This window comes from Schistocerca americana, chromosome X, assembly GCF_021461395.2.
Source record: "Schistocerca americana isolate TAMUIC-IGC-003095 chromosome X, iqSchAmer2.1, whole genome shotgun sequence".
Lineage (NCBI taxonomy): Eukaryota > Metazoa > Arthropoda > Insecta > Orthoptera > Acrididae > Schistocerca > Schistocerca americana.
The window spans coordinates 91788313-91812581 of NC_060130.1; the positions used below are offsets into that span (position 1 = coordinate 91788313).

The 24269-nt window shown below is 40.8% G+C and overlaps 1 protein-coding gene across 2 annotated transcripts in view; it reads left to right on the top strand.

Annotated features, from left to right (window-relative positions):
* LOC124554889 (zinc finger CCCH-type with G patch domain-containing protein) overlaps window positions 1–24269 on the top strand; it is a 172215-nt gene that overhangs the window by 112690 nt on the left and 35256 nt on the right. For both annotated transcript variants that reach the window (XM_047128565.1, XM_047128566.1), the window contains one exon: window positions 4454–4593. In XM_047128565.1, the coding sequence (XP_046984521.1) occupies window positions 4454–4593 (140 nt within the window). The remainder of the gene's footprint in view (window positions 1–4453; window positions 4594–24269) is intronic.

Below are 24269 nucleotides of genomic sequence, written 5' to 3' on the forward strand. Positions count from 1 at the left end.
AGTCGTCCGTGACTTGAAAAGCCGTGAAATGTTGTTTAGCCACTGTAAGTAGGTTTCCCAGTCCTCTTTAGCGTCATTAAAGGGTGGAAACGACGGTGGACGCGGGAAAGCATCGGACTCCCGAGGACTCTGAACCTGGTGCGGTGCGGTAACGCGTCCTGGGCATCAACTTTGTCCGTTAGCAACTGCAGTGACTTTTGTAAGATGTCTAACTGGAGCTGCTGCTGCTGGATGAGCTCCTGCTGTTGCTCCAGCAGACAGACCAACTTCACCTCCATACTAACAATGACCACCGTTTACCTCGTCGCCAAAATGTTGTAACTGCGACCAAGACAGTCGCAGGGTAGCAGTGACGAGAAGCGCGGCGGATCCCGCAGAGAGGCCCGCAAACAACAACACAGTGGGAGAGAATAGACGGACACGACCAATGAAGGACAGCACGAGTACAACAAGATCGAACAACGGAATCACAAGGAAACAAACACGTCCACTCGTACACAGAACAAGGAAGTAAGCTGTCTAGCGCGAAGCGAGGTGTAAACCGACGTACGCGAGATTAGACTGGTGGGCTAAGCGAGAGGCAGGTGCTTAAGTACGCTATTGGGGGCGCCGCTATTGGCTGCTGAGACCACATGTTCCACTGTGGCGCCCTCACACTAAAAGCAGGCCAGGAGTTGTGCGCCGCCACAGCTTATGGCGTGATGGTGCAGAGACCTCTATGGGTCTTCGACGTCCATGACGTCTGGCGTTGATTCAAATTCCGCGGTGCACAGTACCAGAATCGGCATAAATGAAATTTCATTTTTAACATAAATGCCTTTTCTGAGGGTTTTTAGATTTATAGCATAAATCAGTTTACCTCCATTTCCTCTGAGGCCTGATATGCCTCCTTATATAAATATGGTTCCTGTATTAGGGCCATTCCACCTCCTGACTTTCCAGAAGGTGGCTTAAGGCAGCAGTTGCCATCTTACTGTGTTACAGGTTTATCTATAACACTTAAAGCTCCCAGTTTGCCTCTGTTATTGCTTCTGACATCCGTAATCACTCTGACAGTAACCTGTGAGAACCCTAAATACAATTTTAGGTCCTGCTCTCGCATTTGTTTCAGGGGTTTCTCATTGACATCCACCACAAGGGGTTAGCCATTGGCTGCAAGTTTCTGTTTAATTATCCTGTAGTCATCTGTTGAGAGTTTCTGTTTCTGCACCTGTACTTCCTGGAACCGAGTCTTCAGAGTAATATCCTTAACAAGTTTACGTACTCAGATTGATATCTTCATGGTCTTGAAAGGTTCCTCTGCTGTCTTAAGCAGCAGCTTTATCACCTCATATAGAGATATCTTGTGCACCATTTTCTTCAGTCAATATAATGTTCCCATCCCGCTCACAGACAGGGATTATAGCACCTTTGTCCAGACAGACCCTCCTAAATTAGAGTCCTTGACTTTTATCTTCCCTGATCATTTCAAAGAGAGCCATCTGAACTAGCTTCTCCTCCTGCTACAAGATGATGTTAACAAGTGGATATCCATGTTGGGTTACCAACATCCTAAAAACTGAGACTGCAGTACTATAGGTTTGTTTCCCTGTTTGCTACCTTGGTTTTTTTCTGGATCCAGTTATCCTGAGATGTGGGAGTAATGAATCCTTCCTTGTTCTCTTATTCTTAGTCTTGGATGTGGGAGGGTTTGTTTATCCCCTTCACTCTGAGACAGTCTTTTCTCAGACATCATAGGTTCAGGACCTTTTAATTCTCTCAATTTGTTCTGAGGAAACCATTCTGTGCCTTCCTCTTCTCTTTGCTTCCTTAGAAGCCTCCACCTCCCTTTTATCTTCATCTGGTCCAACTACTCAGTGACTTTTCATCTTCTTGGACTGGATTATCAACTGATCCAGTTTTGCAAATATCTCCCATTGGTTCAGCACTTGATGTTTGGGTACTTGAGGTATTATCAAGTCCCTCAGTTCTTACATTCATTTCTGTGTTCTCCATTTTGGTCCAACGAAAATTGGGGATGTATCAGGTCAACACCATCAGATCCCCACATCAGCAACTAGAGGTTGCCTGCTATTCCTGAGGCTCCATTCATGACACAGCTTCCCAGGTGCCATGCACTCCTCTGTCTGGATTGTTTGACATCTTGTGTTGGGTGAGTGCTTCCGTTTTATCATACTTGTTCCATCTGCCACACATTTTCATGTGAATCATATGGTCCAAGAAGGAATACTTATACCCCTCACCCTTAAAAGAATCTATTCCTGCAAATCATCAATATCCACAGACAAAAGTAAATTTGCTCTTGAGGGGGTGACAACATCATTTGCGACAAACTTTATGTTGATGACACCTTACACTGTTGAATTGTATAGAAGAGCACATTGCTAATATGCAGTCACAATTAACTACTATGCACAGTATGATCAAAATCACTAGTGAAGTTGAAGTAAATAAATATATTAACTTTTTAGATGTTACTATAAAGAAAAAGGATTCAACACACAAATCCAGAAACTTTTCAACTATAGACACATTCGTCGTGCCACCCATTACTCCATAAAAAAAAACTGTGCTTTAATGCAGGGATGCAGAGAATAATAACTCTTCAACTTGATGAAACTGAGATTAACAAAGAAATTGTAATCCTTGAAAATTTAGTCAGAGTGATTGATTTTGAACCATGAATAATTAAAGAAATGTAGAAACAAAAGTTGAGAATTAAGCAAAAGTCAGCCATCTAAGACATTGTTTTAGAGAGATAAATAGCTAAACAAAACACTCATTTCACCATTGTCCCATATTATGGTAACACTTCAAACAAAATTGCCAAAACTTTTAAACATACAAAAATAAAAATTGTTATGTGCATGATAAGCAATTTTTTTTTAATTATAAAACACGACACCTATAGAACAGAACCATTACATAAAGCAAGAATATATAAAATTTGATGACAATTGTAATGTGATATACACTTGGCAGACTGTAAAGAACTGTCAGATTTGATTGATAGAACACATGAAATTTAATAACAAAAGCCAAATGCATTTTTGATGCATCTCATACACCAACAAATACACATCCCAAACATTTATGATAAACACCAAATCCTATATCATACAAAGGAAGGAAAGAAAATGAATATTCTCAAAGAAATCAAAATTTGTAGTAATTTTAAATTCACATATATATAGTTTCCACACCAAGCAGATAATATTATTCATAGTGTTGTTATACTAAATTAGATTTGCAATTCTCATTTTGGCCCATTTAAAAAAAATATTTTTTATTTTGTTTATATTAGCACTTTTTTCTTTGCAGACAAATAGATCCCTGAAACCTTTAGACTGCAATCACTTTTTATTTCTTGGTCAACAATATATCTTTGCATATTTCCATCTTATAAACACAAACTATCAGACCATCATGAACAGTTGAATTGATGTTAACCAGAACAAATGGATGCACAAAATATGAATTTACTCTAATTTTTATGTGTGTGGCAATTTTTCTAGGTAACTATCTATCCGCAAATGTACTTTCACACCATTGTTTTGGCTGCATTTGTTCAAGTGTACACACCCTCCCTCCCTCTCTTGCTAATAATAGTCATTCCTGACTGCATGACACTGTTTTAACACTTAACAGAAAACAATTATAATGCAGTACTTGTATCAGGAGAATTTTTAGCTCTGTATTTTCTTTTAGGTAACTGTGTGAAACATTTGACACCTCTTCGGTATCAAATGACATGGTGCATTGGACTCATATTCAGAAAGACAGATTAAAATTCCTGTGTAATCTTTCTTATTTGGGTTCTCTGTGGTTCCTCTGATTCAATACTTAAAAATACCCAATTCTTACCTTCATTCCTTTACTGTGGTGAACTGCTGAGTTATGTAACATGTGTACTAGTTGGAATTCAGTTCATTACTGTGGTAAAATTGCTACTTTCTCTGACACGTATCTAGAAATATGCTTTGAAATAACTAAAAACCCCTATGAAATATTGTGGGTTAAGTACCAGACTAAAATTCAATGGTTTGTGGTTGAATCCTCAGTGGATCTTATGATTTTGTGTCTCTTACCTGTTGTTTCAACTCTGGTAATGATCTACATATGTGAAAAAATCTGAAGATGCATTGTGGTTCAGAGTCCATGTTGAATTTTGGGTTTCTGTATAACTGGATGGGTCAGTCAGTTCAAACCCGTGGAGGAAGGCAAGGGCATACCATCTCAAATTTGACCATTCCTGGTAAGTATGCGAGTATTAACTTAGTAGGGGAGAGGGGGATCTGATGTAATTTTGAGCTATGTAAATATAGCAGTACAAATTATTTATGGAAATGTAACTGAAAACTTGATAACTGGTAATTATTTCTGATTATGTGATTCAGCTGTATTGTTCTTTTAATATTGCATGGCTTGAATCAACTGTTATGTTTTATCTTAGTGGAGCCTGAGGAAAGACTGACAGCAACAGATAGCAGTGATACAGACATGCCAGAGCCTTTGTGGGATACAAATATGGTTGAAAGAGCCCTAAGTAATCCTTCAGCATCTGTTCTTGGAGAGTGGGAGAAACACACAAAGGTTAGTGCAATATGTTTTACAAAACTATACTTCTTGAATTGGATTTCTGTTTGGGTTTACACAGCATGTAATTTTTATTGTGTAAGATATCATGAAATTTATATTTTATTGGCATAATAGATTAAGCTGTGAGCAGTGAATGAAACATCAAATCAGCTTGTTTTTACGTAGAAAATAAATTCACCTTTGTGTTGTTGTTACATAGGAAATGAATTCACCTTTGTGATTTAGTCTCTCTCTCTCTCTCTCTCTCTCTCTCTCTCTCTCTCTCTCTCTCTCTCTCAACTTGGTCCAATGTCGGAGTAACTTTGTAAACACAGACGGGTATGTAAATCAATGGAGCAGCAAATCCCTGTGACAGGTAGACTGCCAACCAGAGTGCACTAGTGTTGTTCATGTTTAGTGTTGTTACTAGGCCTGATAGGGTAGATAAGGGCATGAACAGCATCAGACATTGAGAGATCACTGCAAAGGATTAGGAGATAATGCTGTTGCACATATGAACCATACAATGCCTAACAGGCAAAAGAGCAGAAGCCAGGATGAACAATTTTGATTGAGAATACAAAGAAGATCTCACAGCATTGGTTAAGTGTTGGGCAGGTGTCAAGGTGAAACTAACCTGGGCTCAAGTGAGGAGGTCACAAATGAGAAATCCCCAGTGGGCATTGAATGACCCTGTATGATCTCACCTTGCAACGTAATGTGACTGAAAGTGTAGGGCCTCCGTGAGATGTATCAAGATATATAAGGCCACCACCCGGAGGCTAGTTCAGCCAGTTCTGGGAACTCAGCTGAAGTAGTCAGTATTACGTGTAGGCCAGGGCTCAGGGTAGAACAGGGATACGAGACCACAGCCTGTCATACATCTCATGGCAGCGCACCCCTCATCATTTGTTCTTGTAATTTTCTTTTCTTACTTCCAATACAGAATAATATATTTCTCAAGACCCATTGTTTCTGAATTCGTACACTTACACAACAGTGTGTAAGGAATGTTTCTGTGAAAATAAATTGTTGTCATTATATATGTTAAATAAAATAATTATTTGTGAAACAGATGATTTAAAATAATTATTTTGTCGTTTCTTTTGTAGCCTTCACATAGTCACAGAGAGGCTTTTGTGATCCGCTGTACTAGCAAGTCTGTACACCCCTGGAATAGAAACTTAGAAGTTTGCTCTGGCTCTGTTCGCATTTAATATTTAGTCACGTATGTTCCTCCAGGGGAGCTTTATGGCTAGTATGCTCACATGAGCAGTAAAGGTTGTTCTTGTTCAAATATTGTATTTTATTCACATTTCCTGATCAAGTGCCTTATTTCCTGAAAATATTCAACTAGACATCACTGTATTAGCTAACTGAGTGGACCTTGCACAGTATATTGTGTCATACACTGTCTAGACCTCTCACTGCACACAACACACATTTTTTTGTGGTGCTAGTTGTGTGGGGTTGGTTGCGCATCGGCAAGTGTTGTTTCCTGTCTGCAGACATAACAACTACATGCTATGAATTATTGGAATAGGTCACCCTTCTTCGAAATATCAAAGCTAATCAGCCCAGCGTCAAGCGGAGGGATGGAACAACTTTGATAACTCCTTGCATTACTTGAACAGTCAGTATGCAGGCTAGCAGCAGAACTAGGAAAGAGAGCTGATAGGGTGAGAAGAAGAAGACACAGGAATGGGCCAAGCAGACGTATGGGCTGGAGATAGCCATCCAAGAAGGTGGCCAGTGGCAGTGTGGCAGTGGTGGAGATGAACAACACTCAGTAGTGAAAGGCACACATCAATAGCAGCAGCAGCAGTGGTCACAGACAGTGGCATGAGAAATGCGGAAATCTCTTTGTAATGGATAGTACACAGCAGCATCAGTGGCAGCAGTAAGAATTCAGGTGAATGGCACAGCTTAGCAGACAAGTCATGCAATGGGGATAGTGTTGCGTGTGACTGCACTGATGCACTTGAATCCCCCCAGTGAGCAGTTTGTTAGTTTGTCAGAAGCATTCAAATTAATACTGCAGTTGTTCAGTGCCACTAAGAATACTTTAAATGAGTTCATCGACAATTGCATTTTGACTCGTAAATCCAGAGCAACTCAACATTCTGTTAAAATTTGTAAAAACTAAAATATTTTGCTGTGCATGTTGCAAATTGTTAGTCAGAGATCTAAGCTCCACTTAGCAATAAGTGTGTGCCATCTGTGTAGAAAAATGTGCCAGCAAAAGAACATTTGATCATTTGATTACAATTCAAGCAAAATGTTTGCGAGTCAGCAGGAACATGGGGAAAGGTTAGCACAGTGGAGCTCATGGCTGGATGTGATGATGCAGCACCACTTTAGAGACACCATCAGAGGTATGATGCGAAAGTCAGAGCTAGAAGGCAGCCTTGCACACATCTATTTGTACAAGGGGTTTACTATGACAGGATAAAGACCATAGTGCATGTCCATGGCAAACAAGAAACATATACAGAGGCTGTAGAGACCACTCTTGTGGAGGAGAGTATGATACCTCAACCAGAAAGATGAGCATGGCAAATTGAGAAGACAGTGACAAAGTGTTTTTCATGTAGTAAGCCAGGTCACGTGGTGCAAGATTGTCATGCTGATAAAAGAATAAAAAAGATAGGGCTGGTTGTAGCAGGAAGTAGAGGAGAAACTTCTCTAGGCATAGTGGCCCACGTACGCAGTTGAACCCTGTAACATGTTTTGGATGTAGACGAATCAATTACTATGTGAGAGACTCCACATAGTGTGCCTGTCATGCTCAGAGGAAAGTAAAGGAGAGGGAAACTAAACAAGGATGTAAGAATGCAGTTGTCGAACACTTTCCGTGGAAAGATATTTACAGTCAACTGTGAAAACAGAAATGTGTTTGAAGACTTGGAGTGCCAGGAAGGCATGGAAAATCACACGAGATTTCTCATGCTTAGTGGGACACAGATAAGCCTAGTTCAAAGAAGTAGCTTAGAGGATTGTGGAATGTTTAGTCCACATGAAGGTATGAGGATTCAGGGAATTGCTAATATGGTTGCAAAGACAAAGGGAACAATAACCACCGAATTGCAGACAAGAAGTGTAATGTGAGTGAAACATTGCTTCGATGTAATCGGGGAAGGTGTGGATTCTCTGTTTAATGGGCTGGTGGGCAAAGACTTCTTTGAGAAAAATGGTGTCAGAATTAATTATGATGAAGGTGAAGTGATAGTACTTGTTCCACACAGTGCATGTACAAGAACGAGAAGGAACTTTTGGAATAGGCTTAGACAAAGAGCCAAAGTCACATAGAGAAATGAAGATGGACCAAGATGTTGAGTTCCACACAGTGCATGCAAAGGAAAGAGAAGGCTCTTTCAAAACTAATGCAGCAAAAGGCACGTAGAAAGGTGAAGTTCAGTAGGGACACGAACCGAACTGTCGACCTACAGCAGACGCAGGCAATCCATATTCCTGGAGAAAAGTTGAAAAGCTTTAGTGAGAGACATGAGCAGGTCGACAGAAGGAATGGGTGTGCAGTTTAAGAAAGAGATGAACAGAATGAGAATGGAGGTATTAGGATTCAGGGAACTGCTAATTGATTGCAAAGGCAAAGGGAACTACAACCACCAAATTGCAGGCAAGAAGTGGAATGTGAGTGAAACATTGCTTCGACGTAATCCAAAATAGATCGCCAAGGGCATGTATCTACCTTAGGCATTTGTAAAAGTGGACTTAGGAGAATGCATAATGCAGTATGCACACTACAAATGAGTGTGTATCAGTAGAGCTCCCATGCTGATAAGAGAAGCAATACCAAAATGGGAATCATTCAGAGAGAGTCACATTAATAAAGACAAGCCACAGTTGAAAGTGTGAATAAGTGGGCTAAAATAGAACATCTGTGTGAGTCATTTGAATGCAGAACAGAAAGCCACTATTATCAAGCTATGCACCATGTATAGTGATGTTTTTTACATGACAGAAGACAAGTTGTCTTACACAGATAGTATTAGGCATGAAATTAAACTGCTTCCAAAGGCAGAAGGTAGGCTGATTTGGTCATGAGCCCACAGAATACTGCAAGCACAAAAAGTTACAGCAGGATATTCAAAAAATGTTACAGGGTGACATAGCACCAACCAAAAATGGTTGGAACTTTCCATTGATAATGATTCCAAAAAAGATGGATGGCAGTGAAAAGCAGAAATGGTATATAGTTGCTGACTGTAGGCAACTGAATTAAATCTCCTTAAGTTCATTTTATACATTGCTGAGGATAGATGAAATTCTTGACAGTCTGTAAAAGGCAAACTATTTCTCCACCCTTGATTTAGCAAAAGATTATTACCAGTTCATTTTATATGAAGAGAATCAAGAAAATATGGCTTTCAGTATGCTGTATGGGCATTATGAATACTGCACCACAGTTTAAGATAGGGAAGTTAGATTTGGTGCAATATTTCGGAGCACACAAATTACAGCCAGGTGCAGGCTGGATTGCAGTACGTTACGCTGACCAGTGCTTGCGAAGTGGAATGGAGGCCACAGGCCATCGAACTGCTGAAAAGTGTAAACGTAGCAGTTTGCATGTCACAAGCTATAGGCAGAAGAGGCCCAGTGGCACAACCGGGGTGTGGGGCGTACATGACTCGGAGTGATGCATTAGCGAAACAGAGGCACGCAGCCGAGTATAAATAGGTGTTATTTTCTAATGAGATTCATTGAAGTCTGGCAGCTCTCCTGGACGGCAGTGCGTGTCACACTGCCGGGCTACACGCATCCACAGATGGGGCGACAGCGTCCCAGTCTACGGCGGATCATTGGTTTGACCGTCTGAGGCTGACGTGGGGTCGGCAGCCAGCCAGGGTGGCTCACTACCGCGGACAGTCATCTCGGCTCCCGACACACGCCGGTGACTTTCGTGGCGAGGGGCTGCAGATCCCGACGCCAGATCGCGGTCGGTCGTTGCCGCCGCGTTCCCAGTTACGCCAGCCGAGGAAGAAGCAGCAGCGGGGCCAGCCTACGGCTCCCGGTGGAGCAGCGCAGACGGTGGCCACTGAGTCGGCTGCTGGCACAGCCATCCTGACATAATCAGAACTCTACAGTTGGCGAACAAGGCCGGCATGACACAGCGTTTTGTTGCACAGGCCGCCGGGGGTACTTCCTCAGCAATGCGTGGCCTGTGACGCAGACCGAGGAGAACGAAGCTCTGTAGTGGAAACAAATAAATCATTTGAAAATCTCGGACGAGTTTTAACCTCCTGGCACCCCCCCACTACAATACAAACAAATGCCCATATGCCTTAAAACAACTCCAGGTACATTTCAGAAGATGGTGAACTCTGTTTTGGCTGTGCTACAAGGTGACAAATTGATCATCTAGTTGGATGACATTGTTATATTTGTCTCCTCCCTAGACTAACATAATGTGCCACTAACAGAAGTATTTGAATCAAAAGCTAAAGTTCAACAGATTTTAATTTTTCCAAGAAGCAGTGTTTTATTTGGGTCATCCCTTGTCGATCGAGTGTTTGAAGCCAGACCCACAGAAGGTTAAAGTGATAACAAGAGTACCTTCTACCTAAAACAACGCAGCAACTGAAGAGTTTTCTAGGCCTCATTAGATACTGTAGGCATCTTATGAGTAACTTCAGCAAGATCACATAGCTGCCATATGAATTAATAAAGGGGGAAGTACCTTGCACCTTGCAGTGTTGAGCAAGAAAATGCCTTTCAGCATTTGAAAGGGAAGCTGATCAGTCCACCAATACTACAGTATCCAGAATTTGAAAAGGACTTCATAATCACCACAGATCCCAGCCAAACTTCTATTGGGACCATCTTAAGTCAAGGAATGATCAGAAGAGGCCTACCTGCTGTGTATCTCTTGAAGACACTGAACAGATCAGAAAGGGGGTACAGTGCCATTGAAATGGAGATGTTAGCCATTTGTTGGGCAGTCAGATACTTTAGACAGTACGTATTAGGCAAAAAGTTTCTGATATATACCAACCATAAATCTATAACATGGCTTGGTAGCATATTACACTCATTATCCAGATTAATTAAGTTAAAGCTGGAGGAATATAATTATCCAATAATTTATAAAAGTGACAAAAAAATCAAGTCTCTTTTGTGAAAGAGAGACCAGGACAGCTGGTGCATGACTGGAAAGTAACGGTAGCCTAGGTCAGGAGGCAGCCTAAGAGGCTGCAGTTGCGCAGGTGAGGAACCCACTGGCAGGCAAAGACAGTTGCAGGTGAGCAGGTGGCAGGTGCAACTTCCAAGGACACCGAACACAATACAGTGGAGCTAAGACCGATGGCAGAATTAAGTAAGGACAAAACAGCCACGATACTAAAACAGTGTCATAATGCTCCAGTGGGAGGATACTAAGGCGTGGGAAGAACTTATAAGTTAATAAAAGAGTACTGAGCATGGAGTGGTATAAAAAATGATAAAGAGAAGTGCATCTGGGAATGTGGGAGCTATCGGAAGAATAAACTCACTATGAACCTCATAAACATGACTTTAGGTAACACGAAGACTCCCAAACACATATTCGACAGCTGTGACATTGATTTGGCAGATCCTTTAGTTGAGGTAACTTGATGCTACTTGTTTAATAGGCCTCTCAGTAGCAATCTTCAATCCACAGATGTAATGAAGCTGCAGAAATCTTAGTGCCTATCAAAAGATTTCCACTCAATAATACACACAACTTCGCTATTTTAGTTTCACTGACTAACACTTTTATTCATCTGTAGCAAACTTCATTAAGTCAATGACCAGTTTACTAGATATAAAGGAAATAATTTGTACACACACATCAGGCTAGACCGTACAACACCTAACAGTTACAGTGGTAAAGTTGAATATTCAGTTATGGTACCAAAACACATTTCACATTTACATAAAATTGACGCAGTTTGTACTAAGCACTGTCCTACAGTAATTTATCAAAGAAAAAAGCACTGTAGTAGCTCAGTCATGTCAGTCCAAAATGAAATTCTCCATGTCCAACAGTAGTTCACTTCGATGACAATGATATCCCACACTTTTGTTAATCACAACACAGTCCATTTAGTGTGTCCATTGATTTCGTTTACAGAATTCACTCAGAAGCTGTTAAACATTAAAGAAAGTTCTTGAATTTTGCAGTGACCGGAGCAGATATTTTTGTGCACAGAATGAACATATTTGTGATGTGAGCCAACGCTGAGAGCAGATCAGAGTCTAGGTCTTGCCCGTGAACTTACAAACTGTGAATTGACTATTTTGGTGACATCCAGCTTTTTATAGATGGGAATAAGAATGAACTTATTTCGTAAATTACATTATACTTTGAAAATTAGGTGGATTGTATTTTACTGTTTTTAATTAACTACAAGAACAAATGTGATTTTGGTTAATAGAAAATGTTGCTGGTGATAAATTTAGAAAAATACATGGACATTTTTCTCCTAACACAATGTGGATCCCCTTGTTTACATGCATTAGTGCAATGTTGCAAATGACAATAAATTTTATGAAATTGTTAATTAGTGAGCTAATCAATCAACACTGTATGTCATCCTGTTTGGAAAAATTAAGGTAACAAAAGTAGATAGTCGAAATTCGGAATTTAATAGTGGTTCTGACAAAATCAGCAATGGAAAATAGAGCTGCTTAAGAATTTCAAATTTAGTGATTGCAGAAGATAATTAGTTTTAGGTAACATAAAACACTTCACAGGAAAGTTGGAATGCTTAGTTTTCTATTGGTGTGAGTCATTATGTGGGATTGTGGTGATTAACTCACAGAGTTTGGCATATATTGAACTATAATGCTAAATTTAATTAATTGTAACTTTTAATTAATATTTTCTCTAGCCTAACTAATAATATCAATGGAATCAGGATAACCAAAATAATGTAAGTGAAATTAAGTGTAAATAAGAACTTGAGGTTTTTTATGTAAGTTTTACATGCCATTAGAGAAATGAAATGAAAATAAGATAAAAACTAGCAAAATAAGTTAATTATGGGTGTAGGAAAGACATAATAGATGGGAAGAATCCATTTGCTATGCCAAACCAGAAGGACCGAAGAAACGAGTATTTCAAGATGTGTCAACAAAATATACAGGGTGTTCCAGGAGGTATGGTTAATATTCAGGAATACAACAGGAACACTCATTTGAAGCAAAAAACTTCCTGTGCACATATGTCCTATTCCAACTGATTTCTGAGATAAAACACATTTAATTTACTTTTGTTTTTGGGCTAATGATATTCACATATGTCTTACTCACCTAACCACCTTGACATTTTATCCTAGTCGAATCTACATCACTGCTTTCAACCTCTTTGTTTGGGATGTCTTTCTGCCATTAAACTAACCCATTGAATGCGCAGGCCATTAAACTAACCCATTGAATGCACAGTTGTCCATGGTGTGTTGTGAATGAAGTAGTGACAGGGATTGAGAGTATATCAAAGAGAAGCAACAGTTAACTGTGTTTGTACATGCACTAGCTAAAATGCCACACATCTACACCAGTGAAGAACATGCAGATATTGTGTATGTTTACAGCTTCTGTGACAGCAATGCTTCTGCTGCTATCAAAGAATACCATTGGCGCTTTCCAACACATTGAATTCGTGGTTATAGAGGGATTACCAGTGTTTTCAGCACATTGTGTTAAACAGGTATTCCCTCCAAGTACCAATTTTTCTTCTGAACATAGAGTTCAGCAGCCTGTGACGTAACAGAAACACATTGTGGAGATGATGCAGCATAGTCCTACTACCAGCACATGGCGACTTTCTGCATGTACGAGATCTGTTTAAAAAATTCCGGAACTTTATCCACAAAATTTTTCTGTGCTTACCTTTTACTTATTGTGCATGGTCACCATCAAAATACTCTCTCCCACAATTTATACACTGCTCCCAATGCCGTTTCCAATTTCGGAAGCATTCTTGATATGCCTCTTGCTGTATCACGCAAAGCGCTGTCTATGAATTTTCTTTCATCTCGCCTATCATTGCAAGTTTTCATCCTTGCAACAAGGTTTTCAACTTTGGTAATAAAAAAAGTCCACAGGCTTCATGTCTGGAGAGTATGGAGGATGATGCAGTACAGTGATTTCGTTTTTTGTGCGGTAGTCATGTCCCAACAGGGATGAACGTGTGGTTGCGTTATCGTGATGCAAGAGCCATGAATTGTGTTGCCAAATTTGAGGTCGTTTCCTTCCCACATTTTCTCGCAGGCACCGCAACACATCCTGATAATACCATTGATTAACACTTTGTTCCTTTTGCACAAATTCATGATGAGCTAATCCTTTGATAGATGTTGAAAGGCATCGTGAATGAGGGTCATCTTTAACTTCTGTCTAGCTATTTTTAAACTGTGTGAACCATTTGTAACACTGAGTATGACTTAAGCACTCATCACCATACGCTTCCTGCATTGTTTGGTGTGTCTCTGTAAAGGTTTTCTTGAGTTTCACAAAAAATTTAATGCAGACGCATTGCTCCTTTAACTCTGCCATCTTGAAATTCGCAAACTGTGTGACACGATGTTCTACTCAATGTAGCACTGAATGATAACTAAGAGACATACAACAGTGAAACTTCTGACAGTTACACATTAAACACAGGCTTATACACGGATACCAACTGCACTTCACTCCAAGACACCATTGGCGCAAAATTATCAATGTTCTGGATATATTTTCACAGGAAAATCTACACTCTGCAGGGGAAACCAATTTCCAAGTTCATTTTACAATCAGTGATTGGTGTGGCTTGTATTACTTGCATTGTTTGGAAAATTTATTTCTTGAACACCTTGATGACGCTCCTTTAGTGACACGGACTGCAATTTACTTCCAGCACAACAGAGCCTCCCCAGATTTTACCAAACATGAAGGAACATCTCAGCCACACTTACTCTAATTGCTGGACTGTTTATAGTTAACTGACCACTAGAATGTATACTCTTTTTTTACCGAGCGAGATAACGCAGTGGTTAGCACATTGGACTCGCATTTGGGAGGACGATGGTTCAATCCCATGTCCGGTCATCCAGATTTAGGTTTTCTGTGATTTCCGTAAATCGCTCCAGCCAAATGCTGGGATGATTCCTTTGAAAGGGCACCGCCAACTTCCTTCCCCATCCTTCCCTTATCCGATGAGACCGATAACCTCGCTGTTTGGTCTCTTCCCCCAAACAATCCAATCCAGTCCATTAGATTTTTGTTTATGGAGTTGGATGCAGTCTGTGGTATACAAATGAATGGTGAACTGCATGGTCACATCATGCATGCTTCTGCCCGTATTAGGGAACATGCAGAGGCAGTCCGACAAGCAGCACATGTTCTCCCAATATGTACATCTACATCTACAATCTGCAAACCACTGTGAGGTGCATAGCAGAGGGTACATCCCATTGTACCAGTTACTAGGGTTTCTTCCTGTTCCATTCACGTGTGGAGAGTGGGAAGAATGGTGGTTTGAATGCTTCTGTGCGTGCAGTAATTATTCTAATCTTATCCTCACGATCCCTATCTGAGTGACATGTAGGAGATTGTAGTCGATTCCTGGAGTAATCATTTAAAGCCAGTTCTTGAAACTATGTTAATAGACTTTCTCAGTATAGTTTATCTCTATCTTCAAGAGTTGTCCAGTTCAGTTCCTTCAGTATCTCTGTGACTCTCCCCCACAGATTAAACAAACATGTGACCATTCGTGCTGCCCTTCTCTGTATATGTTCAATATCCCATGTTAGTCCTGTCTGGTACGGGTCCCACACACTTGAGCAATATTATTCTAGAACTGGTTGCATGAGTGATTTGCAAGCAATCTCTTTTGCAGACTGATTGCATTTCTCCAGTATTCTAACAGTAAACTGAAGTTTAGCATCTGCTTTACCAACAACTAAACCTATGTGATCATTCCACTTCATATTGCTACGAACTGTTACACTGAGGTATTTGTATGAGCTGGCCTTTTTCAACAGTGACTTATTGATATTATAGTCATAGGGTACTACATTTTTTCATTTTGTGAAGTGCAATATTTTACTTTTATGAACATTTAGAGCAAGTTGCCAATCTCTGTACCACTTTGAAATCTTATCAAGATCTGACTGCATATTTATGCAGGTTCTTTCTGATAGTACTTCATTATAGATAACTACAAAAAACCTGGTATTACTATTAATATTGTCTGCAAGGTCATTAATATATGACATGAACAGCAAGGGTCCCAACATACTTCCCTGGGACAGTTGCTTCTACGTGTGATGGTGACTCTCCATCCAAGATAACGTGCTGTATCCTCCCTACCAAAAAGTCCTCAATCCAGTCACATATTTCACTTGATACCCCATATGATTGTACTTTTGACAGTAAGTGTAGGTGTAGTACTGAGTCACATGCTTTCTGGAAATCAAGAGATACTGCATCTACCTGATTGCCTTGATCCAAAGCTTTCAGCATGTCATGTGAGAAAAGTGCGATTCAGGTTTCACGTGATTGATGTTTTCGATATCCATGCTGGTTGGCATTGAAGGGTCATTCTGTTCAAGTTTACAAGTGCATTGAAGTTGGATATTCAAATATATCTTGTGAACAACCACTACAACATGATGTGTGTGATAATGCTTAGGTTTGAATTTGTTAAAAATGTATATTTTTCAATCAATACTCCATAAAATGCATTCTAACTGTCATACCTGTGCATATTTGTAAACCTGTCATTGTATTGAATGATACATAAATAAACAACAATTTACAATAAATATATTCTATCTCAGAAACCATTCGGTACATGGCATATGTCCACAAGAAGTTTTTTTGTTTCAAATGACCATTTCTGTACGCTGAATATTGACTGTTCCTCCGGGAACACCATGTGTAGTAGCTGAACGTACTGAAAGGCAAGACACTGATACTGTAGCTTGAGTGTAGGTTGAGAAAATTATGCTGAGGTACGGAATACCTTCAGTACTATTGAGTGACATGGGAAGCAATTTTGCAAGCTATAGTCAGACTACTAGCTGCTGTCCACAAACAAATGGAGCATTAGAAAGGTCACATCAGTTGTTGAAGGAGATGCTGCATCATTATTTCAGTAGAACGCAAACAGACTGGGACACTTGGAATACATATGTGATTTTTGTATACAATATGACACCGCACAGTGCAACAGGAGGTATGCCACATGAACTATTCTTTGGAAGAGTATGTAACTAAAGACTGATGTGTAATTTTGATGACTGTGTCAGAACAGAAGGACCTCATGCAAGAGATGCGCTGATGTGAGAGAGGACAGAATGCAGAGCACAAAAAAAGTAGAAGGAATATTATGACAAAGCACAGAATCCAAAGCAATTCTATTTTGGTGGTAAGGTTATGTTGTTTGATGAGAGAGTATGACAAGGCAGATTGCGTAAATTAGATACCTAGTGGCAAGGACCATACACAGTAATACAAACAAAGGAACGTGACATTGTAATTTGTCCATGCTGATAGACAGAAGGAATTTTTGTAATTCCAGATGTTGGCATCATGCTGCATAATAGATGCTATTCTCCTGCTGTTGAAATTAGGTACACTGGGCCACAGTCATACATACAGATAGTGAAATCCTTTTTGTTACGTGAACTGTACTATGACAACATGGGCAAAGTGAGCATTTGTCGTACAACTTGGAGAATAGTGAGGTGTATCAGTTTGCTACGGCCGAAGGAGAAATTTGAGCCATTCTGTAAAGGGAGATTGGTGATGCTGTATAGTAGTGCAGTACAACCTAAAAATGCGCAACATGTGTTACATTAGCATGTAGGAAAGATCGAATAGGCACAAGCCCTAATTGGACAATTGATGGGACATGAATCATGTGTACAGAAGTGAGATATCGTAAATTTTGTCAGGTCAGCAAAATGTTGTTAGGAATGCTAGATGAAGGTGGCATCACATATTTCAAGGCAAAAATAGATATACTAGAAAGGCACAAAATAACTGCTCAGACTTTCAAAGGAGCAAGTGACAATATTTAAAGGAACTTTAACTAGTTCTAATCAAATGGTAAGCTCTGTAGTGAAAAATAAGAAGATAATAAAATGGGGAACAAAAAAGTTGAGCCGATGCATACCACCATACTACCATTGCCATTGGAAGTGGTCAAAACAAGGCATTTATGTATGTTGCGTCTGAAAAGAGCTACTGATAATTGATTATGAAAAATGACAGTTTTCAAAGTTAACTAGCTAGCAGCTACAGTGTAAAACTGTGGATCAGAGTCTCAGAATATGTAAAGAAGTATTTATACTTTGTTCATGTGTGTCATGAGCTGTGTGAGGTTAAGGTGCTGCAACCAGTCTGAGGAATTCAGAAGGACTTCATGTAAAGCTTAGTAGTATTAAAAGATAGCTTGTAGACACTGCAGAGTAATAATGAATGACTTATCTGTTGCCCTAATGAACAAAGCCATTACCGTGCTCTGTCACTAATATAAGCTCGATGATATCATGCTTCGAGGTACAGAAAAATTAAAATTTATGGGTAGATGTTGGGAATACACTGCTCAGATGGTGATAAAATCTGAGCATGTGGTACGAAGAAATGCCACCAGTAGTGACATTGTACCAAACTTAGGCGTGGAAATTGAATGCTGCAAAGTAAATACCAAGAGTAAAAGTATCAGTGAACTGAAGCTGGATTTGTCAATACAGCAGTTGCATGGCCTAGCAGCTGCAGGTATAAGTAGAGTGTGAGCTCTATGAATTGAGGAGCAAAATTGAGTATAAGGAGAGAAGTAGCTTTAGCAGCTTCTTCATAAGTCATTTCTCTTTCAGGAGTTATGTCAACTCTGATGTAGTGATTATAAATATTATATGTTGTCTTTGTAAATACTGTAAATTTGTGTTCAGGACAATGAGTGATGATTACTGTGGGAACATATGTGTTAAGAATGCTATTGTAAATCAGTGCCCAGATAGGGATATGGTGATATATTGTTGTACTCAAAGGACAATGAAGAGATAATCTCTGATAGATCCTGTATGCCTGCTTGGCATGTGTGGAGTAATATTAGGTATTTGAGAGATGAGGACAAAGCTCAGCATCTAAGTGTTGTTTGGTCCTCTCCCATAAATCAACCAACCTAAGCATTGTGCTTAAAACAAACACTAAAACCAGAATTGTAACTATGGTAGGAAGTGTGAAATATTGTAAAGTAAATCAGGTATTAGACTTGTAATCATGACATGAAGCGTAAATCATTCTAAAGAACCACAGTAAATGGACCCTTCCTACCATGGATACAGTTCTGTTTCTGGGAAAAGACGGGTAACACTTTATTTACCTGACTTTATGATTGATTAACTCTTCATGGCTGTGGTTCCCAGGCATGTAGAACTTTTTAAAGGCATAATTTTTGCCATTGACTGCAGAAACTATAACGCTCAGATATGACGATGACTTGTATGCATGTCAGAGGATTTTAGAATATTGTGGACTTGTGTAAAAAATTGTAGTCACTTAGGACAACACCAACAAATTTTTCCTGGGGGACGGGGGATCACATATAAAACGAAGTGCCAAAGAAACTGGTGTAGGCATGCGTATTCAAATACAGAGATATGTAAACAGGCATCATACGGTGCTGCGGTCTGCAATGCCTGTATAAGACAACAAGTATCTGGTGCAGTTGTTCAATCAGTTACCGCTGCTGCAATTGTAGGTTATCAAGATTTAAATGAGTTTGAAAGTGGTGTTATAGGCAGTGCAAGAGTGATGGAACACAGCATCTCTGAGGTAGCGGTGAAGTGCAGATTGTCCTGTACGACCATTTCAAAACTGTACCGTGAATATCAGGAATCTGGTAGAACTTCAAATCTCCAACGTTGCTGTGGCCAGAAAAAGATCCTGCAAGAATGGGACCAACACAGCTAAGGAGAATTATTCAGCATGACAGAAGTGCAACCCTTCTGCAAATTGCTGCAGATTTCGAAGCTGGGCCATCAAAAAAGTGGCAGCGTGTGAACCATTCAATGAAACATCATCAATATAGGCTATCGGAGCTGAAGGCTCACTTGCGTACCTTTAATATCTGCACAACACAAAGCTTTATGCCTGCCCTGGACCCGTCAACACCGACATTGGGCTGTTGATAACTGGAAATATGTTGCCTGGTCGGACGAGTCTCATTTCAAATTATATCGAGCGGATGGATATGTACGGGTATGGAGACAGCCTCATGAATCCGTGGACGCTGCATGGCAGCAGGGGACCATTCAAGCTAGTGGAGGCTCTGTAATGGTATTGAGCATGTGCAATTGAGGTGATATGGGACCTCTGATATGTCTAGATACGACTCTGACAGGTGACACGTACGTAAGCATCCTGTCTGATCACCTGCATCCATTCATGTTCGTCATGCATCCTGACAGACTTGGGCAATTCCAGCAGGACTGTGCGAGACACTATACATCCAGAATTGCTACAGAGTGGCACCAGGAATAGTTTTCTGAGTTTAAACACTTCTACTGGCCACCAAACTCCTCAGACATGAACATTATTGAGCATAACTGGGATGCCTTGGCAACATGCTGTTCAGAAGAGGTCTCCACCCCATCATGCTCTTACAGATTTACGGACAGCCCTGGAGGATTCATGGTGTCAGTTCGCTTCATCACTACTTCAGACATTAGTCAAGTCTATGTCACATCGTGTTGAGCCACTTCTGCATGCTCGCAGGGGCCCTAAACGATATTGGGCAGGTGTACCAGTTCTTTGGCTCTTCAGTGTATGAACGGTGCAACATTTGAAAGGCAAAAGAGCAGAAGCCCGGCTGAGTGGTTTTGCTTGAGAATACAAAGAAGTTGTCACAGGAAGAGCACTGGTCAGATGTCAACATGGAACTCATGTGGGCTTACATGAGGCTGCTGGGAGTGATGTGGCATTGTCTGTGTGGAGGCTGACCATATATGGGCACAAGCAAGAAGTCACAAATGGACATTGGATGACCATACATGGACTCACAGTGCTGCAGAACATGGTCAGATTGGCAGGGTAAGACATATAAGGCAACGGTGCACCACCCACAAGTTAGATGAGGCAGTTCAGGGAACTCAACTGTGAGTCTGGAGGACTGGGCCTCAGGGTAGGCTCTTAAAAGTTTGCTCTAGCTCTGCTTGCATTTAAGACCTAGTCATGCACCTTCCTCCAGGGGAAATTTACAGGTAGAAACCGTGTGTGTACATTCATTTATTTTGCTTAGAGGAGCAGAAAAGTTTGTTCATATTTCCCAACTCAGTTCCTTAATTCCTCAAAATATTAGAATAGCCATCGCCATCTTAGGTAATTGAATGGACCTACCACAGGATATCGTCATTCAACATCTAGACTACTTGCTGGACATGACACCACTTACTCGTGTGGAAGTTTGAAAGGGGCCTTATTGTGTGTTTCCATTTGGCCAGCTTAGTGAATCGTGCAATATCCAGATTAGTGATGTATTTGGTTGTGACAGTAACCCAATGCTGGACTGCAGGGGGACATGTTGGCTGGCATACTCGTCGCCAGGGTTTCAGTCGAACATGTCTGACCGCCAAAAAGGAAGATCTCTGTATTGTGCACCGAGCATGTTGCAGCTCCTTTCACATCTCCCCCTGCCATCTGAGGACATGTAATGAACTCACTGCAACATTCTGTGTCATCCCACACCATTGGTTGGAGATTAGTGGCACCTGAACTAGGAAATTAACATCCCACGTGTAGGCTTTGGGAGGTGCCATGACCAGGAAGTGTGGACTGCTGATGAATTGTATTGGAAAGTAACTCCTGTACAATGTTATTCCTGGTACAATGTTGTGGGGAGCCATTGGCTACGACTTCAGGTCATGGCTAGCAGTGATTGAGGGAACTTCCATGGTACAGTGGTACATCACAGAATTCCTATGTCCTCATGTGTTACTTACTTATTTATTTATTTATTTATACGTCAAGTTCTGTAGGACCAAACTGAAGAGCAAATCTCCAGAATAATGGAACGTTTCCGTATATGACATTACAACATAAAAGTAATAACAGATAAACCTTTCATGTGACGGTATCGTAGTAACATTTTTCGATAGGATAGTGGTTGCCCACATATGAAACATATCTGTGTGACGTTATGAACTGTCTGCATTATGTTGAGGTACGCCCATGGCAAGCAACATCACCAAATATGACCCTAATAAAATGTATGGAACTAGATCAGACATAATCTCCATCCCAGTGCCAGTATCCAGGATATCAAGAACCATTTACAACAGTTGTGGACCAGCTTGTCTCAGGAGAGGATATGACACCCTTCCCAACTGAATCAGTGTATGCATCCAGGTCAGAGGGAGTTCTGTGTCATACTGCAAAGTTCTTTGTGCATTTGACTCCATTTGTACTTATTTCAATAACATTACATACAATCTCAAACCTCAAAGATTAATTTCGTTTCCTCCACTCCCTTTGGGCAATTCACTATTTTTGTCAGGTAGTGTATCCGAGAAAATAGATCACTACTCATCAAATGGAGACAGCACAGAGCTGTGGAAAGATATGTAAAAAAAGGTGCAGAATTGCTTAGTTTTCAGGCAAATTCCTTCACATGTGTATCCACTGCACTGCACCTCCTCGCCACTGTTGGTCCAGATTGTTCCACTCCTCATCAGCGATTTGGTGTAGATCCTTCAAAGTGGTTGGTGGTTCACATTGTTGATAAACAACCCTTTTCAATCTATCCCGGGCATGTTCGATAGGGTTTATGTCTGGAGAACATGCTGGCCACTCTAGTCTAGCGATGTGGTTATCCTGAAGGAAGTCATTCACAAGATGTGCACGATGGGGGTGCGAATTGTTGTCCATGAAGATGAATGCCTCGCCAATATGCTGCCGATATGGTTGCACTATCGGTTGGAGAGTGGCATTCGTGTATCGTAGAGCTGTTACGGCACCTTCCGTGACCACCAGCGGCTTATGTCGGCCCCACGTAATGCCACTCCAAAACAGCAGGGAACCTCAATCTTGCTGCACTTGCTGGACAGAGTGTTTAAGGCATTCAGCCTGACCGGGTTGCCTCCAAACACGTCTCCGACTATTGCCTGGTTGAAGGCATATGCGACCCTCATCGGTGAAGAGAATGTGATGCCAAACCTGAGCGGTCCATTCGGCATATTGTTGGGCCCATCTGTACTGCACTGCGTGGTGTCATGGTTGCAAAGATGGACCTTGCCATGGACATCGGGAGTGAAGTTGTGCATCCTGCGGCCTATTGCGCACAGTTTGAGTCATAACGCGATGTCCTGTGGCTGCACGAAAAGCATAATTCAACATGGTGGCGTTGCTGTCAGGGTTCCTCAGAGCCATAGTCCGTAGCAGTCATCCACTGCAGGAAGTTGCCCCTGGGCAGCCTGAGAGCTCGAGCTGTGTACCTCCCTCCTGGTGAAATGACTGGAACTGATTGGCTGTCAAACCTCCTCCATGTAATAGGTGCTGCTCATGCATGCTTGTTTACATCTTTCGGCGGGTTTAGTAACATCTCTGAACAGTCAAAGGGTCTGTGTCTATGATACAATATCCACAGTCAACATCTATCTTCAGGAGTTCTGGGAACCAGGGTGATGCAATTATTATTATTATTATTATTATTATTATTATGTGTGTAGATTCCAAGTAATGAACAATTCTAGACTCTCCAGTGTTAAAGAAAGCACCATGTTTCTCTGAGGTTTAATTTCTTTGTAAGCAGTTTGTGGTTAGGTCTTATAGTTTCCTTACATTTCTTTTACTTTTTACTGGCTTAGTTGGTGTAGTGGATAAGACAAGACTGATGTTCAGGTGGATTCACATTTCCATTCACCCAACTGGATTTAGATTTTCCATGAAACATCTTAATACTTTAAAGTGAATGATTATGGCTTCTTAATCAAATCCACAACTATTACTGATTATTATCCAGCTGAAATAGAACTCCACTTCAAATTGTTAAGATCAATAGGACATACTCAAACTGTCCTCTCTTCATCATTTGTCTCTGCATATAATTCTCCAGTTTTGACTGTTGGAACTTCTTTATTGTAAATAAGACTGATAAGCCAAATGATTATGACCAGTGCCCACCCTGACACCAGATGCCGCTTGGCAGCATTGCGGGCATGTGATGCAGTAACGTAAGTATGAAAGCGGAGCAGATACAGCTGGGAGATCACCCTAGCAAAGATATGGGCTGCAAATGGGGAAATCCATTGAGATAAGTGACTTAGACAAAGGGCAGATTATTATTATGCAGAGCCTGTAAATGAGTATCTTGAAAACAGTTAAGCTGGTTGAATGTTCACATGCTTCTGTCGTGAGCATCTACAGAAAAAGGTAGAAGGACAGTGAAGCTATCACTAGACTTTAAATGGCCTTACATCCACGACTTTTCACAGGGTGTGGGGTTCGGGGGCTTTTTCCTCTGCAAAGTAGGATAGGTGCTGATCTGTTGACATCTTTGCCGGAAGGGCACAATGCTGGTGCATGCACAAGTGTTTCGGAGCACACTGTTCATTGTACGTTGTTGAACATGGAGTACTGCAGCAGACCACACCTATGTGTTCACATGTTGACCCAACAACATCGTCAATTACGATTGCAGTTGGCGTATTTTTGCTACACTA